Below are 19,974 nucleotides of genomic sequence, written 5' to 3' on the forward strand. Positions count from 1 at the left end.
CTGTAGATGGAGATACAGATAGAAAGAAGAGGAAGAAGAGGGGGAACAGAGGACAGCATCAGAGCAGTGTGCTTGGGAGGACTAAAGAATGGGACTCTAAGGTATGTACCTAAGGAAAAGGAAAATTACAAATTTTCCCTAATTCTCTTAGCTTGGACTATAATGCATATATCAAATTTCTAAGAAACAAGTATAAGGTAAATGAAGCAAAGGACAAAGGAGAAACACTAGGTATTAAAATTAGAATCTGGGGATGAGGAGGAATAAGGTGAGCTATATAAGGAGACTATATTCTGTATCAATCCAGTAATACTCAGAGGGAAATAAATGGCTGAGGGAAGAGGTTTTTCAGTTCATTAGGAAAGTACACTCTAGCAGAAGATAGAGTATGTGGATCGATAACATGAACATCACAGTCACCATAGGAGTATTATCCCAATTGTAAGCCAGTGAACTGACAATCTGGTTTACAAACTCAATGAGTTTGCTTAGGTGAGGTGCTAAAACAGCTTTTAGGTCTCTAACCATGATAGAACACAGGCAATTGCAGCATCTCTAAAAGCCCAACCAAACCCACAGAGGGCTAGTCAAATGAGTTTTACAAAAATCTTCAAATCTAATTCTAGACAAATATTTCAAAATTCTTTCTTGCCTAAACATCTTCCCTAAGTGGAATGGATGGGAGTTACAACAAATCACATTTTGATGATATTATTACTAAACTGTGAAATGGGCATGCAGCAGACAAGAAAGGGGCTAAAATAAAGGGGCCATGATAAACCATAAACTAGACAATAACTCTGGAAGTAAATTAAGGTTTGGCTACAATCTGGGATAAAAATAAAGTCATGCTGAGGGGAAAAAAAGGCACATGACAGGGTGACCTTATCTCCTTGCATTTATTATTTGTTGTTAGACAACAAACAAAACGAGTCAGCAGGTGTATCATTACAAGGACCAAATACAGCCTTTTTAATATGTAAATCAAACATAAAAGCAAGATACCCCCGATTTATAAATGGTTATCTTGTGTTCATTGAGCGCTGGTGCAACGAAGACTAAACCAGTCATTGAGATCTAGAACTTCTCACCAATACACTCAGGTTGCAGAAGGGCTGTGGGAAGATTAATAAGGAACTTGCTGCAAAAAAGATGACATATGAAAGATTTAAAGGGCTTTCCAGATTATGAGGAATTTTTGCAACTCTCAAAATAAATTGAAGCCTCTTTCTTGGCAAGGCAAGATACTCAGCAAGAGGGCAGATCTCACAATGCATATCTGGACTATAAAAGCAAGTAACTGAAAGCCCTTCCTAGAGATAGGTAAAAGTAATATACTACCATGGACACCAAAATACAGACAAGAAACAAGAACCCAAAACTTTTTAAAGGATACGGTCTGTACCAGGAAACAATGTTCTTCCAGTCAACAGCTCGGCCATTATGCATCCCACTGACCAAATATCAACTGGTAAAATTAAAGAGAAATAAAAGTAATACAATGTCACTATTATCATACTTGGCTACAAATGGAACTATAGTTAAGGGGTGAAATACTCAAATTAATATTTAAGACATCCGAGGTTCAACAATCATACTCATTTTTATACAAATAAATAAGCTAAGACCTTCACCACATTAAAGGGCTTCATGGGTGGGCTAAGTCAAAACATAGTTATGGCAAGAGAAATAAGCTGTTCACAAAGGGGCAAAGGTTCCTTACTGGTAGAAATGATGGATTCTCCCAAGTAATATTGAGAGGTTAATATTATGAACCCAATGTCTTCAGGCAGAAGTACTCAGAGAATATGCTGAAAATATAAATAAGTAAAAAGCCAACTGCTAAATCACAAAGTTTGAAAAACCCCACTTTCTCTATCTGAGCAACTGAAATATTTTCTATTCGTGGACTTAAAATGATCACTGAGGGAAGAAAAAAAATGTTTCTTCCTACTCCTGCCATCTCCACTTCTGAGAACCCCAAATACACACAACATAGTATTAATAAGGCCCTAAATACAAGTGCAAGTAGTACCTGTCTGGTTGTAATGCATCCAGTTCAGCATGATCTCAGGAGCCCTGTACCACCTAGTGGCTACATAGCCTGTCATTTCATCATCTGTATGTCGAGCCAGTCCGAAATCCAAGATCTAAGGGAGAGAAGAGAAATCAGGCACTGGAACAAACTCCTAAGGCTTGTAAAGCAGGAGGGAAAAAACTCCAGTGCCTTATAAAAAGCGAGAACAATATAGCACTTTCATAAACATATTTCCTGGTCCATGCTTAGAATGCATGGGGAACACAGCAAGAACTTAAAAAAAATGAAATTACAAAAAGCAAACCAAAAATGCCACTGCTAGGCATTTATCCAAGAGCAATGAAAATATATGTGCCACACAAAGGCTTGCACATGAATATTCATAGCAGCTTTACACAGCCCTGAAATGGAATTGAAGCACATGTCTATCAATAGGTGGATGGATAAATAAATTGTGGTATAATCATAAAATGGATCTACTCAGCAACAAAAAGGAATGAACTACTGATACACACAATACAGATGGATCTCAATAATATTATACTAAGCAAAAGTCAGACACACATAGAAAAATACTGTATGATTCCACTTGTATGAAACTCCAGAAAAGATAAATCTACTCTATAGTGTCAGAAAGCAGATCAGTCGTTGTCTGAAGCCAGGGTTAGGGGTAGAGGTGTGGGGACTCGCTAGGAAGGGGGCACAAGGGAACTTTCTGGAGTGATGGACATGTTCTTTATTATAACTGTGTTGGTGGTTACATAGCTATATAAGTTTGTCAAATGTACACTTAAAGTGATGCATTTTATTGTAAATTATGTTTCCAAAAAATTGAGTAAAAAAAGAAATGAAACAAAAAATTCCAGAGTTGCTTGCTCTTTATAGATTATCTTTTATTTGAATTATTTTGAATAAGTGTGTTTCTGCCATTTTTTCTCTTAGAAACCCATAAAATCTAATAATTACTCTTCAAGAGGACTGCTTACTTGATACTCATACTATAATTCTCCTTTATTATAACTAATATATTAAATTTCAATTTAACTTTATTTTAGAATGAAAACAAGACACCTGACGCTACCTTCAATATCACTTAAACTAAAGCTTACTAAATCTCTGGTTTAAATTTCAAAGTCTAATGATATTCCTAAGGACAATAAGAATTTTCAGATAAAAAGTCATGGCTTTATAAACACATTCTCTATATAAATTTGCCTGGTTAGTTAAACATATAGTTACAAGGTGAAACAATTACCACTGTCACTTCATCCTACCTTCAGCTCACAGTCTTCATTCACAGCTAGATTACTAGGTTTTAGGTCCTAGGAAGCAAGTAAGAGAGAACAGGATCAACTTTATGACACATGGTAAATTCTCTCCCTAAAGGTAATGATGAAGAGCTAAACATAAAAGACTTCATCTAGGGCTTCCCTGGTGGCGCAGTGGTTAAGAATCCGCCTGCCAACACAGGGGACATGGGTTCGAGCCCTGGTCTGGGAAGATCCCACATGCCGCAGAGCAACTAAGCCCGTGCGCCACAACTGCTGAGCCTGCGCTCTAGAGCCGGCGAGCCACAACTACTGAGCCCACGTGCCACAACTACTGAAGCCCGCGCGCCTAGAGCCTGTGCTCCGCAATGAGAAGCCTGTGCACCACAATAAAGATAAGCCCCTGCTCACCACAACTAGAGAAAGCCCGCGTGCAGCAATGAAGACCCAACGCAGCCAAAAATAAACAAATAAATTAAAAAAAAAAAAAGACTTCATCTAGCTATAAACAATCTCCATTCTATAGCCACTATCTAGTCCTCATTAGCCTTAAATAGGTAAAAACTATACATCTTCTTTCTTTAGTTAAACCTAGAGCAAAGTTGCAATCAGTCAATATTTCACTGGCTAAAATAAGCTTAGATTAGAATCTTGCCAGTCTCCCCACCCACCAGCACCCCAATAATTTAATCAAAAGACAATACCTACCCTGTGAATTATGTCGGCTGAATGTATATACTGTGAAAAAGCAAAAAATCAGTTAAAGTTATGTCCAGCCTCCTACTGTCATATTATATGACATATTTGAAGTACATTTTTATGAGTCAATAAGAAATGCTAGTATTAACAGCAGGATTAGAAATCAGAACAAGTAATTATCAGTAGTCTGTACATTTATCATAACTATGATTTCCATACCATCAACTCTGTTCATAGAGCTGAAGTATGAGTGAAATAGAGCTTTCAACCTGTTTCCTGGTGGGTGCTCTGTAGCACAATAAGGACTCAAAGATGCTAAATATTAAAGGTGGTTTAATTTAAAAACTGCCCCTGCCACAAATAAATTAGCCTTCTTGAGGATGTTTTCAAAGTTTCAACATGACACTGACCAGATATTAGATTACACCAAGAAATTATTATTATTGTTTAGATGTAATAATGAAGAGTCTTTAACTCTCAGACATGCCTACAGAAGTATTGATGGGTGGAGTGATATGATGCCTAGACTTGCCTTAAAATAATCCAGGGTTTGGGGGAATAGGAAAGAAACAAGATTAACCATATGTTGGTAATTGTGGTCGCTGAGTAAACACAGGGGTTCATTACACTATGATTGTACTTGTGATTTCTGTATTTGAAATTTTCCATAAGAAAAGTTTTGTTTGTTTTCCCTTAAGCCCTAAATAGAAGGGAGAGAGGGAGAGAGAATTCATTCCTCAAAATTATTACTAATACTGTCTGTACCTTGAGACCTCGGAGAATCTGGTAGATAAGGAACTGAACATGGTCATCCGTAAGCTTCTGACATTTCACAATGTTGTTCAGATCTGCCCCCATGAGATGGGTCACCAGGTACCTAGAAATTAATGGACAGTTACACAGTAATCCAGAACCCTAAGAAAGCTCTGATCTTCATAAGACTGTTAGAAGTCCACTCAGTAAGTACCGCAGTGACAGCTAAAAGCTTAGTAGCTACTCATGCGCGGCTTGTTTTCAACATCACTATTCTAACTTTACTACCTGTCGTCTATTTTTCTAAAAATTTTTATACTAGTTCCTACTTGACATCTTTTCCTAGATTCTCTAAAGAAAAGAAAAAAAACAAAAATGGAGATTAGAATGATATATGTGTTAGTATCATTTTTCTTAAAAATGATATTACTGCATGAGAAATATACAGTATAACTAAATGCATGGCCATATTTTTAAATCTGCCATTACATTTTTTACCTCATTATATATCCTCCAAGTTGTAGGGTCTAAAATAGGAGTATCTTCAAATGAACTTATTTACAAAACAGAAGCAGACTCACAGACACAGAAAACAAATTTATGATTACCATAGCGGGGGAAGGATAAATTAGGAGTTTTGGATTAGTGATTCAGAAATATATGCATATAAATAAACAGAATACTGCTGTACAGTATTCTGCTGTACACCAGAAACTAACACAACATTGTAAATCAACTATACCTCAATAAAAAAATAAAATAAGAGTATCTTTAAATTTTCAAATTATACCTCTCCTTTTTCAGGAATAACTGGTAAAAGGATATTGTTCACTGACAATATTCCTGCATTTACTTTAAAGGAAGGAGGAACACAATTTATCTGCAAGCAAGATGAGGCATTCTAGAACTTCTCCCCACAGGTGTGGTGCCGGATATGTATCCTGTCCTTACATCGTAAGATTAGGGAATGATTACATTCAAGTCCAACAGGTTCACCACAGATATTCTAGACGCAATGCCTTACTCACTCATTACTGTATCACACTGCTATGGGAACATAAAAACCACAATCAGTACTAAAGAAGTGGAGTTTTTAAAAATTCAGTTAGGTTTTATCTACTATGAGAATCATTACCTATTCCTGAGGCTGAATAATAATGTATATCAGTTGAGCTATAAAAAAATGCTGATTTCATTTCAATTTTTATTTTTGATAAATTTGGAAGAAAAGAAACCAGGTCAGTAAATTTAAATATACTATTAACGTCTTACATGACTATATATGTGTATAACCTCTCTTTACACACACACACACACACACACACACACACACCCCACCACATTTATTACTTTCTTTCCTCAAAGAAGAATTAAAATTTTTTTCTGTTTCCTAATTTCCCTGTTGGGCTGCTATGGTCAGTTCCCAATTTGATGAAGAGCAATAGGACTTAGCATAGATGTAACCTTAAGTTAGATTTTTTTAGCACTTCATATTTTTAAAACTTGCATGTTTATATTGTCTTGAGGAAAGAGTGTACTCTAAGTGTCACTTAAAGACTATATTGGATTTTTGGAAATGTCTTCATAAAGGTTGCTCTGATTTAAGAGATGCTCCAAGCTCAACATAACATAATCAAAGGCATGCTTATTCTGTGCCAAGCACTATTTATTATGCCCATGTCTCATACACTCTTCCCAACAACGCTGTAAGGTAAGTTCCATTAGTATTCCCATTTCACTGAGGAGGAAACACAAGACAGAACAAGTATATATAACCTGCTCAAGGTTAAAAGAGTGGTAATGTCAGGGGCTGAATCCAAAACTGTTTGATCTCAGAGACTATGATCTTAAATCACAGCCCATACGGCCTCCAAATTCTTCCAGTTGACAGAGAATTTAAGTCAAGAGAATGATTTCTTTTAAGTTTTATAAATGTTGCAATATTCCATCCTAATCACAGTCCCTGTATTTTATTAACCCCAAATTGACACAAAATCCGACAAATACGAGAATGTTGTGAATAACTGGTTAATATTGTGAAATCAGAACTTCCCCCAGAAAATGTGGGATAATGGTTGCCATATCCATAATACCAATTATGACAATTTGCAAGGCTCAGGTTGAGAAAGAGGGAATCCAATTTCTGTTTTATAAGACTGTTTTGCAAATAATTACATTTTATGACACTGAATAGTAAGAGGATTATTCTTTCAACTTTCAAAAATATTTTTAAGGAGAAAAGGTAAAAAAAGGAAACACTGTTCTGCATGATTCTACCTAGAAATCTACCTTAATTTGTCTTGAAATAAAACCTAAAAATCTTAACTCTCTAATGTCTGTGCTAGTTCACAAAGGTGTTAAGCAGTATTACCAAAGCAAACATAGTAATTTCAAGTCTAAGTATTGTGTTTAAATGGTTACCAATAACTTAAGAAACCCTATACAGCCAGAAGGCCACTAACTGCACAGCCTGAGAGAGCAAGCATGCTTTTAGTTAGAATATTCCACCACTGGGCTTCCCTGGTGGCGCAGTGGTTAAGAATTCGCCTGCCAATGCAGGGGACATGGGTTTGAGCCCTGGTCTGGGAAGATCCCACATGCCGTGGAGCAACTAAGTCCGTGCGCCACAACTACTGAGCCTGCGCTCTAGAGCCCGCGAGCCACAACTACTGAACCCACGTGCCAAAACTACTGAAGCCCGCACGCCTAGAGCCCGTGCTCTGCAACAAGAGAAGCCACTGCAATGAGAAGCCTGCGCACTGCAACAAAGAGGAGCCCCCACTCGCCACAACTAGAGAAAGTCTGCACACAGCAATGAAGACCCAACGCAGCCAAAAATAAATAAATAAAATTAATTTATTAAAAAAAAAAAGAATATTCTACCACTGTGTAATTCCCTTTAAGTCCCCTCCCCATCAGAGACCACATCCATTTTATCACTAAAATTTCCAGACACAGGGAGAGACTGTCAAGACATTATATAAGTACATAAGGTTAATCAGTCTATATAGTGATAACTATCAAACATTGCTGCTAGGCTCCAATCAAATCAGCTGAACCACATTATTCATGGCAGATGTGTCTGGCAGGAACTAACCTAATCACTATATGTTGTTTCCATGAAGCCCAAAAGACCAATCCATGAAAACCAATTGTCAAATTCCAACTCATCACATACAGAAAGGTTTTCGAAATAAATTTTGCAACAGTGGACAAAAGCAAGTGTTGTGCAAAGTTCCTGAATGCTTATGGAAGACATATCAATTTCTAAAAGTAGTGAACAAGGAAGTGGGAGGAAAATGTCGAAGGGCACATTTTAAATAAGCCAGTCCCAAAAGGAGCATTAATAGATGCCACATAGGGGCTTCCCTCGTGGCACAGCTGTTAAGAATCTGCCTGCCAATGCAGGGTACACGGGTTCGAGCCCTGATCCGGGAAGATCCCACATGCCGTGGAGCAACTAAGCCTGCATGCCACAACTACTGAGGCTGAGCTCTAGAGCCCGTGAGCCACAACTACTGAAGCCCATGTGCCTAAAGCCCGTGCTCTGCAAAAAGAGAAGCCACTGAAATGAGAAGCCTGCGCACCACAATGATGAGTGGCCCCCGCTCACTGCAACTAGAGAAATCTGCGCAGCAACGAGGACCCAATGCAGCCAAAAATAAGTAAATTAAGTAAATTTTTAAAAAACAGATGCCACATAATTTCTATAGTATTAGTCTCTACAAAGCAATTACATTTAATTGCTTAATTAATTACATTTTAGTAAAGGCATGCCTATTACTGTCAGTGTTCAGAACACCTCAAATAATTAAATCTGACCAACAGTTGGAAAGCTACCTAGTTCCCCCATCTTTAAAAAGGAATTAAATAAGTAGGACTTTATTAGGTAGAGGGCTGAAAATATGATTTCACAGCCTGAGGATACAAATCTTGTTTTCCACTTTTCTTGTGAGGATGGTTTCCTTTAAACTTAAACTATAAAGAGCATAAACCATCATTTCTCAGAGTAAAATGTACTGTACCAGAAAAAGGCAGAAGTCTACAATAAGTGGTTTTCAGTACTCAAGACAGCACCCCATTTAGAGCTTCATTTATTAAGCGCTTCTTGGATAACACCCAATTGTCAAGACTCCTACTCTACTGCCTTTTCTTTTTTTGAAGCATAATACAATCAGAAAGAACCTATGTAGAAAAAAATCTCTTCTATATCTATAGTTTGGCATCTCTACTACCGTCAGCCCTATTTGATAAAGTAATTATCAAAAAGGGCAAAAAACATTTCCATATTAAAACAACGTATTTAAAATAATCACAGGGATTGACAATTCATAACCACACGCTTCTGAAATACACCCAATGATCCTTGGGACTCACTACAGCCTATTCTGAAAACAGCAGAGAGATTCTGTAAAAATGAAAAATAGACCATGTCACTCCTCTCAAAAGGCTTCCCATTTCACTTAAAGACAAAAATCCCTTCAGCAGCAGATAAAGCTGTACATAATCCAGTATCCTGTCCCCAATTATCTCTCTCATTTCTTCATCTACTTCTCTCCCCTGCTCTCACTTAGCTCCACACTGGCCTCCTTACTCCAGCCACACAGGCCCCCTTGCTGCAATGCCAATACAGCATGCAGTCTTCTGCCTCAGGACTTTTGCACTGGCTGTTCCTTCTGCCTGGAATGCTCTTCCTCCAGATATCCACAAGTCTAATTCTTCTACTTCTTCAAACTTTTGCTCAAAATTCACCTTTTCAATGAGGCCTATCCTTACCACCCCATTTAAAATTGCATCTCTCCCCCAACCCTCACACTTCCCTGCTCTATCTTTTCTTCTTGTCCATAGCATTACTGCCTGCTAACATGCTATCTAATTTCCTCTTTTATATGCTCATTGTTTATTGCTATCTATCTGTACAATGTTCAAGGAGGACAGGCTTCTTTTTTGTTCTCTGTAGTATCTAAGGTACCTAAAAACATTGTGTAGCAGATATCAGGCACTCAATTACCACTGAATTTAATTGAATGACCCAGGACAACTCATATAGTATTACTAGTAAGACCAGGCAAGGGCATATCTTATTGGAATACTCATGCCAAAGATCTTATCTGGTAAGCAGACCAGACTGTTCCAATGTAAGGGGTAAAAGCACCATTCAGCAGCCAGGTAGGCAGCTTAGCCAGCTTATTTCACAACAAACTATTCTCCTCATTTGAAGTAAAGATTACTGAAAGGTGCCCTCTACATTACCTGCATCAAATAAACCAGATTCAGTATTCTACCATATGGTCTATATTCCAAGATAAAAACAAAAAAGTTAGTCAAAAGAGAATGCACTGGGCATGCTATCAGACAACTAGATTGCCAACCAGTCATAAACAAGAAAGCACAAGGTTATTCATTCATTCAGTCACTCCATCAACAAATATTTATTGTTGAACACTGGGAGTACAACAGTAGAAAAGATAGATACAGAATTCAGATGAGAGGAAGGTATATACTCATAATAGAGCATAATTAGAGTTTTAAAAGTGAACATCAAGGTGCTGGAGAACACACAGGGGAGGGCACCAATCCAGACTTAGGAAGCAGTTAATTACGGGAAAATTTCTTGATAGACTCAAACTCAAAACTACACCTTGAAGCTTCTTTACCTTTTTACAACAGCTAATCTGAGAAAAAGGGGGCATCTTACTGATCACGTCAGACAAAAACTGAATGGTATTTTCTTAAAGGATGTGTAATTTGTTTAGATTTCAAATGTGAGACAGTGACGACACCTACATGCTTTACCAACTCTCTATCCTCATTTTAGCAGACATCTCTGATACGGAAATAAATTGCAAATATAACTGTTAATACAGTTAACTCATTCATCTTTCTCCCAGACTGCTTCTCTTTCTGTATTACCTATCTTGAGCACTCAACCTATTTTCAAGGAAGAAGAGTATTTCTGTAAGTCCAAACAACTGGGCTGGGAATTTCTTTCAGTGATAGAGGAAAGCACTATTTCCAAGCAGATAATGCCTCTTAGCTAAATTAGGAAAACAACTCTCCTCTGCCACCAAAAAAAAAAAAAAAAAAAAATCAGAATTTACCAAAACACAATTTTTATCCAAGTACAAAAGAAAAATCAACGGTTATCTACTCCCTTAACAGTCTCCATTCCACACAAATCTCCTTTTGTGTATACTTTATACATTTCCTTCATTTCTTTGACTATCTGGAATATATTTCGACCTCTACACCCAATCCTTATTTATCTGTTTCTTCAGATACAGTTATTATCTTCTTTAGAGGCTTTCCTCCACTAAGCTTCTCTCATATTCTGAGATCACTTAATACCCTGTATGTTGCTTTGACACTGCAAATTTGACTTGGTCCTTTAAGTTGTTTTAGGTAAGCATTTATGCTTCATCTCATTAATGAGATCACATGCAACTGAAGGCCTTTAGTTTTGACATCTTACATACAACCTATCACAGCATTTACCCAATAAGAAGGGTTAGCAAACTTTCAAATAATAGAGCTCTGGATCAAGAAAAATGTGACTAGAAATAGACTTACAGCCAAAAAGACCTAAGATGTGTACAATTTTATATATGGTATTATACAATTCAGTTAATCACTCTCAACTTCTGAGAATTTCTAACTACTAAAGACTCAACAAGGGGACTTCCCTGGTGGGGCAGTGGTTAAGAATCTGCCTGCCAATGCAGGGGACATGGGTTCGATCCCTGGTCCGGGAAGATCCCACATGCCGTGAAGCAACTAAGCCCATGTGCCACAACTACTGAGCCTGCGCTCTAGAGCCTGAGAGCCACAACTACTGAGCCCTCATGCCACAACTACTGAAGCCTGCACGCCTAGAGCTCAAGCTCTGAAACAAGAGAAGCCACCACAATGAGAAGCGCACGCACCGCAATGAAGAGTAGCCCCCACTCGCCACAACTAGAGAAAGCCCTCACGCAGCAATGAAGACCCAACGCAGACAAAAATTTAAAAAAATTAAAAAAAAAAAAGAAGCAAACCGAAATGTCCAAATGATATCCAATCATTAAAAAGATCTAGATATATCTTATAAATTTTGCCAACTGTACAACCACATCATATCGCAGTCAAGAACAAGTTGGAAAAAAAAAAAAAGAACAAGTTGGTATTCTCATATTTTAACTCCACATTTTCCAAACACCAGCTCTGTTAGATTCAGTAACTGCACATTGTTTCTAATGATCAAAACTCACTACCTATCTATTATTCCTTTCTCAAAAGTATAGTCTTACTAATGAATTATGTAGGATGCCTATTAACTAACAAATTTAAAATTCAGTAAAAACTTGAATTGTATGATAAATGGAAAGTGCTAACTGAAAAATAAAGGCACAAATACACATAATACATGATTAAAAGCCAACTATAACTATGAAAAGTAATTAGAGATTTTGTTAATTAGCACAGAAAATTCATGTTCAAAATTACCGTTTGGGGCTTCCCTGGTGGTGCAGTGGTTAAGAATCCGCCTGCCAATGCAGGGGACACAGGTTCGATCCCTGGTGTGGGAAGATCCCACATGCCGCGGAGCAACTAAGCCTGTGAGCCACAACTGCTGAGCCTGCGCTCTAGAGCCTGCATGCCACAACTACTGAGCCCACGTGCCACAACTACTGAAGCCCACGCACCTAGAGCCCATGCTCTGCAACGAGAAGCCACCACAATGAGAAGCCTGCACACTGCAACGAAGAGTAGCCCCCGCTCGCCACAACTAGAGAGAGCCCACGCACAGCAACAAAGACCCAACGCAGACAAAAATTTAAAAAAATAAAACAAACAAGCAAACAACCCCCCCACAAAAAGAACAAATAAATATTTTAAACAAAATTACTGTTTGCTCTAAACCTGGCAGCCTGTAGAACCACTCTAGTCTTCAGCTTGTTTGATTTGGCCAGAACAGTGGGTCTTTGTCTGTTTATTTTGTTTTAATGTAAATTTGAATGCTTTTAGGAAGTGCAGGTATTCTGTTGTATAGCACTGAGCATAGTTTATGTTATTTGTCTGGCCCTAAAGGTATTTAAATTTACACACCCTGTAATTGTAGGTGAAGATGTTTGATCTCTTATGCAAATTCTGAAATGACTTTGGAAAACAGTGAAATAACCATAGTCCTGGACAAGCACTAATTTTTTCTCAGTGATACATACATCATAAAAAAGTAAACAATGAAACATTTTTCCAAAAGGTATCCTTAGGTTCATCATTCTATTTTCAGAGATTCTCTGGGATTGAAAACACTTCAGAAGTGAACCACCCCAATTTTCATCATTTTACACGGAAGTTAACTGGGACCCAGAGAGGAAAAGTAACTTGTCCAAGGTCTTACAGTCAACTGATAACTTGGTCACAAAAGTGTTGTTTTTGTTATTTTTAATTTACTTATTTTATTTATTTATTATTTTTTGGCTACGTTGGGTCTTCATTGCTGCACGCAGGCTTTCTCTAGTTGCGGCGAGCTGGGGCTACTCTTCGTTGCAGTACGCGGGCTTCTCACTGCTGTGGCATCTCTTGTTGTGGAGCACAGGCTCTAGGCGCGCGGGCTCAGTAGTTGTGGCACATGGGCTTCGTTGCTCTGCGACATGTGGGATCTTCCCGGACCAGGGTTCGAACCCGTGTCCCCTGCATTGGCAGGCAGATTCTTAACCACTGTGCCACCAGGGAAGCCCCTACAAAAGTGTTTTGAATTTATTTCCCCTAACAAGATTTTTACTTCATCAAGGGAAAGACTAGTGTTTCTGATTATCCTGAGCCTTGCTCTAACACTCTGCTCAGCAAGTATTCAACAAGTAGTACTGAGATTTGCTCCCAAACGGTGAACTAAGTTCTTATTTATAAACAATCAACTCAAATTACACAATGTTGTATGTCAGTTATATCTCAGTAAATCTGGAAATAAATAAGCAAATAGAACCCAGCTACAGTTACATAGAAAGAATAGATTCCTGCTCAGTAGCCATGGTATTTGTTGAATGAATGAAGAAATAAATGCAATTTCAGTTCAGTGGGTATGCTTGTAGACAGTGAGCCTTCAAATGGATAAAGGAGCCAATAGGCACCACAATGGATAAAACTTAACCTCTCAGACACTAGCCTTAAATAAGGTCTTTGACATAGGAAAAAGAGGCTCATAATCCAGTTCCATATGCCTGATTAAGGCAAAATACAGCATTAGCCCAGGTCAGCAAATTATCAATTCCTTTCTTAGGAAAAAAAAAAATCAATCCTCGTCACACCTAAAATTTTGGGCTATAGCTCAATCCTGATTCAAATGTTTTCCAAAGTAATTCACAAACATATTACTTCAGCATTTTTTCCACATTTAGACAGAATATCAAAATCCATCATTCTTAGGGCAGTGAAAATACACTGTATGATATTATAATGATATGTCATTATATATTTGTCTAAATCCATAAACTTTTCAACACTAAGAGTGAATCCTATGGTAAACTATGGACTTTGGGTAATTATGATGTGTCAATATAGGTTCATTCTTGGTGAAAAATATACCATTCTGGTGAGTGATGTTGATAATGGGGGAAGCTATGCATGTACAGGGGCAGGAGGGTAAGCAGGAAACCTCTGTACCTTCCCCTCAATTTTGTTGTAAACCTAAATCTGCTCTTAAAAAAAAAAAATCCTCAAAAAAGTAAAAATTAATGAATTAATGTTAAAGAAAAAAACATCATGGCAATATTCTCTTTTCCAAGCATAGCCTACAGCAGGGCTCAACAACTTGCAACACACATGCTTCTGCCTGGGGCATCCAGTAAGGAGGTTTTAGAAGCCTCCACATTCTAGAGACACGCAGGGCTCAGGGAGCACAGCTGTTCTTAGTTACTGCCTTTTTTTTCCCCTTTGCTTGAAGGAAGTTCAAAGTTTTTTCTTAAACTTTTATTAGCAGGATCAAGGTTAATGTGGGTGGGAGTTCTTGCACTTAGACTAGATTCTCCTTCTTTCATCTTCGACTCACAGTCATATCATGTTCCAACTAAGTTCAAGTGGTGGGAGATTTTTTTGCTACTTTCCTCCTTCTCTTTCCATTTAATATTCTACATTTCTTTTTCATTTTTTTTTCCCCTTTCATTAGACAGAACACACAAGCTCAAACATCTCCTCCACTCCCTCCCACTTGTTCTTTGGGAAATGAGCAAATGGTGCTTGCACTTGGCCTAGGATAAGGGTAGGAGAAACTGAGCCCAGGATAAGGGTGGGGTTAAGTTCAGCACTGGGGACAGTGGAGAGTAGAGGTTAAGGAAGAGCAGCCAAGATCTGCAATTTTATTTGGACTTTCACAATAGTCATCCTTTCCACTTAGGAATGCCAAAATTTCACCAGGACAAAATGTATAACCCTAAATTTAAGGTGTTCCTTCTCTCTTATGGTATAGTGTACCTGTGAATTGGGGACGGGAGGTATGTTAATTCAGATATTGGGAAAGCTACAGTAGAGCACTCACACATGTACAACACCTGCACAACATCCACAACACTTGCTGGAATTTATCTTGTACTCATACAGGTGCAACCTGGGCATGTGAGGGCATTACTGCCCCATGGGGCAACACTTGCCAATGGAGTCAGAAGCCAGTGGGTTAATGCTCCCCATCTGAGGTGCATTCTATACAACTTCTAGAAAACTGAAGACCCTGGCAGTTTTCAGCCCAGTTGCACACAATGGTGACTGACTTAATAACATACCCTCATAGCAACTTTCTCTTCCTCTCTGTTTCATTTTCCCTAGCCCTCGACTACTGGTTCCTGAGAATCTCAGCCCCTCTTTCTAGGGGCGGTTCCCCAGGCTAAAACAATAGAGATGGTCACAAAACTGGGAGAATCAGCTTTCTAAACACATGAGGCCCACCATTTGTCCCAGTACAGAAATCCAATACTTTAAAGATCAGCATGCATTTCCCACACACAAGCAGGATAAAAGAAATGGAAGAATCTATATGGAACCAGGGCTCCACTACATTTCTTGATATAAACGTGTCCCTTTGAAAGCTGGGACAGACAATTTGAGAATAAAAATCATGGTCAAAACTCCCTGTACTCTTCTCTATGGAACTCTTGCCAGGACCCACCACTGTGTCTCCAAATAGGGCACAATGTGCCTGAGATGATGAAAATACTAATTTACACCCCCCAAAATATACATCTTCTGTATCCATTCCCCATTCCACAGAAGAGTTGGATGACAGGAATAAAGAATTTAAGTCTGATAGTGCTAAGTGGTTCAGGAGTAGAAATGGGCTGCTAATCTTTAACCTCTGGCGGAGGAAGGCAAACACAAAAGATTTACTCACACATCATTGAATTCCTCCAGAGACCTTGCAGGTGTGAAAACATCCAACAGACCAATCACCTACAAGAAAACATAAAAATCAAACAGTAAATAAATACTGAACTTATCCATCAGGTCTTAGTCATTTTAATAGGAACTAATTCCAAATCCTGCTCTCAGTTCAATACATTACATTATTGTATACTTAATAACTCCAACTTATTTTTTACCCAAATTATGCTTTTGTTTTTTACTTGTTAAACATCACTTTTCATAATAACCCATTTTACTACTAAAATCTTCATGTCTTTAGAATTTGGTCACATATAGCCATTAGCTTATCAGGAAGCAAAAAGATTTAGGACTCTTGACTTACACATGCACTGATAGTCTAATGATTAACAAACAGAAAAAAGTCATACTTCTACAGCTGTTGTTATAGTATCATTTTTCTTTTTAAAATATATTATTCAATAAAAATTACTATATAGTCTTCAAAACTGACATTTTTAAAGCCCCAATATATCTTCTCAGTATATTCTTGGTATTATTCTTATAATATTCTTAATATTAAGATTATTAATCCCTATCAGGTATTTAGATCAGACTATAAAAATGAAAAAAAAAGCTATCTTTATACAAGGATAAAGCAAAGAGCTACTTAATACTCAGTAATCCATGGTCTTTGAGCAGTTTTTCTGGTCATGGATTTACACTGATTAATTTAACATCCCCCCCCTTCCCCAGTTCCTCCTAAAACCCAGACCACTCATTTCCACAAAGCTAGCCACTAAGAAGGCAAGCAAGACATATAATTCATGTGTAATATGCCCAGCAAGATTTAAGGGTATCTGGAAATGAAACGAAGAAAAGCTAAATGGGCTTCATGAAAACTGACCCATGACTGTGGACTCAGTAAAATATACCAACACTCAAAATATTATCATGAAAAAGAGCACTTTTAATTAGAATGTTACACCACTCATCCAAATATCAACTTCTGGGCTTCCTTGGTGGCACAGTGGTTAAGAATCCACCTGCCAACACAGGGGACATGAGTTCGAGCCCTGGTCCGGGAAGATCCCACATGCCGCGGAGCAACTAAGCCCGTGCGCCACAACTACTGAGCCTGTGCTCTAGAGCCCGCGAGCCACAACTACTGAGCATGTGTGCCACAAATACTGAAGCCCACACGCCTAGAGCCCGTGCTCCGCAACAAAGAGTAGCCCCCACTCGCCGCAACTAGAGAAAGCCCGCATGCAGCAACAAAGACCCAACTCAGCCATAAATAAATAAATAAATTTATAAGACAAAAAAAAAAACAAAACCCCAAAAAACCCCACACAAATATCAACTTTTAAAAGCAATTTCAATTATATAGCCTGAACCCAAAAGGGAAACAAACTAAAAAAAGGCCTTGGAATTCAAGAAGAATAGCTTTTCAAGTCTTTGCATCTTATTCCAAAGGAAAGGTACAGTTATCCATCTTCTCCTTATCCAGACAACCGTACACAAGAAAACGAAAATTACCTCTAATTGTACTACTGGTTATAACTATCATTAACATTTTGAGATACTTTCTTTGATTTTTCTGATGTACATAAATTAAATCGGGGTTATACTATGCATACAGTTTTATATCCTGCCTTGTCACTTAACAAATAATGACTATTCTCATGTCCTCAAATGTTTTTCAATAATATGTTCTATCATTTGTATATACCATAATAAAACCAATTTCCTATCTTTAGACATTTAAGGAACACTGCAAGTATATGTGCATATGCGTGCATGTGTGCATATATACATCTTGTATTTTCTTCCAGAGAATAAATTTCAAGAAATAGAATTACAAGATCAAAGGATATCAATATGCTTAAGGATCTTAATACTGTCAAACTGTCCTCCATAAAGATGAGGCCAACTTACATCCCACCAATAGTGTATCTATGACCTTATAATAGCTCTGAATAGTGCTTTAAAGTAAGTCAAATCATTTTCTTTTTCCTTTCCCATCTAAATCATAATTGTTCTCCTTGAGTTTGATACAGTCCTGGCTTAAGACCTCTGGTCTTTTAAAAAAATAATTAATTAATTAATTAATCTTTGGCTGCATTGGGTCCTCATCGCTGCGCGGACTTTCTCTAGTTGCAGTGAGCGGGGGCTACTCTTTGTTGCGGTGCACAGTCTTCTCATTGCAGTGGCTTCTCTTGTTGCAGAGCATGGGCTCTAGGCACACGGGCTTCAGTAGTTGTGGCACGCGGGCTCTAGGGTGCAGGCTCAGTAGTTGTGGTGCACGGGCTTAGTTGCTCCGTGGCATGTGGGATCTTCCCGGACCAGGGCTCGAACCGGTGTCCCCTGCATTGGCAGGCAGATTCTTAACCACTGCACCACCAGGGAAGTCCCAACCTCTGGTCTTTTGATTACTACCCCCTACACCCTCTTGTACTTCTGATAGCTGAGATCTAGAAGCCAATTTTATTCACCTGCTCCAATATTTTCTAATCACTGATTCTTGTTATCTGAGATGCCCCATCTTCTCAACAAGAAAACTTTAAAACAATTTACATTGTTTTACATTATTATTTGAATTGTGGCTGTGAAAATATCCTCAGATCAAAATAAAATTAAACTACTAGAGATCCAATTTACACAGGATTATTCATGCAAGGGTTATCTCAAACACACTAAAGTGAAACAAGTCCAAGCATTTTAAATAAAAACTCCCATTTCAATATGAAAACACAATAGGTATTTCAGAATCAAACAGCTGTAAATTTGAACTCCCAATCAATCTGTGACTTCTTAGACCCATGAGCTTCTTTCTTTTACATTCCAATAACCCCAAAACATGGGATGTTGCCTGGCACACAGCAGTTCAATTAATATTTGTTACATAAATAAAAGTATCTTCTCTGAGCCTCATTTTCCTCAGATGAAAGACACGTGCATATCATTGCTTATTTTCATAGGATTTTGGGGAAGATTATGTAGACAATGTATCTGAAGGTGCCTAGCGCAAAGGACTGACCTGCTGTGGATTACCAAAATAAATCGTGACCAGAAACTTCAGAGTTTTATAATGAATTGTAAAATACAAATCACAGAAACAAACTATTTGAAGCAGCTACTTCCAGTAACAAAACATGACATATAAAGCTAAATTCAATTATTCAAATGATCAAAAAGTATGGCTGCAAGAAGCACAATGACTAATTTGGAAAAAAATAATAGAACAAAGCATATTAGCAAATACTCTATCAAATTTTAATTTCCTTTAAAGGGACACATTTTATGACATTAAAGCCACTCATGTTACATCAAAGTATTTTTAATTTTTGTGGGCTTTTACAAATATCCCTTCTCTATTAATCCTATTTATGGAGTATTAATCATAAGGAAAATACTGTAAAACAAAAGTTTCCCAGCATTAAAATAGATTTGGGGAACATTCCATAATCGATTCATTTCTCATTTCTTAAATGGAAATTTATTTTTAATTTGTCATATTTTAGCCTATTTCCTTACTCCTTCTGCCATTATATGATTTCAGATGCTTTAGAAAGTAACCCAGGAATTAAATATTTAGAAAAGACGGTTATAGTACAAATAATCAGCAAATATCTCTGATGACTGTCCTACAATGACAAACAGAAGTAATACATCTTTATTAAATTGGTGCACACTCACAAAACACTTTAAGTCAGTAACCAGTCAAAGACAATATTTAATGTACTTAACACAAGCACACCAAAACAACCACTTGTTCTATCATGGTAAGATTAAATCTAAGGCTCCCAAATAAAATTTATGAAAGGAGTCCCTTAATCATTAAAAGTTTTTTTTAATGTATAGCTCTCCAGGCCCTTAACTGTACAG

The 19,974-nt window shown here is 37.7% G+C and overlaps 1 protein-coding gene across 3 annotated transcripts in view; it reads right to left on the reverse strand.

The window, feature by feature from the left end:
- MAPK14 (mitogen-activated protein kinase 14) overlaps positions 1–19,974 on the reverse strand; it is a 68,250-nt gene that overhangs the window by 24,233 nt on the left and 24,043 nt on the right. For all 3 annotated transcript variants that reach the window (XM_061196319.1, XM_061196317.1, XM_061196320.1), the window contains exons 3-8: positions 16,118–16,176; positions 4,771–4,882; positions 4,015–4,044; positions 3,313–3,360; positions 2,036–2,150; positions 1,397–1,468 (exon numbers count right to left, since the gene is read on the reverse strand). In XM_061196319.1, coding sequence (XP_061052302.1) covers positions 1,397–1,468; positions 2,036–2,150; positions 3,313–3,360; positions 4,015–4,044; positions 4,771–4,882; positions 16,118–16,176 — 436 coding nt within the window. The remainder of the gene's footprint in view (positions 1–1,396; positions 1,469–2,035; positions 2,151–3,312; positions 3,361–4,014; positions 4,045–4,770; positions 4,883–16,117; positions 16,177–19,974) is intronic.

Source organism: Eubalaena glacialis, chromosome 7, assembly GCF_028564815.1.
Source record: "Eubalaena glacialis isolate mEubGla1 chromosome 7, mEubGla1.1.hap2.+ XY, whole genome shotgun sequence".
In the NCBI taxonomy this organism is placed as follows: domain Eukaryota; kingdom Metazoa; phylum Chordata; class Mammalia; order Artiodactyla; family Balaenidae; genus Eubalaena; species Eubalaena glacialis.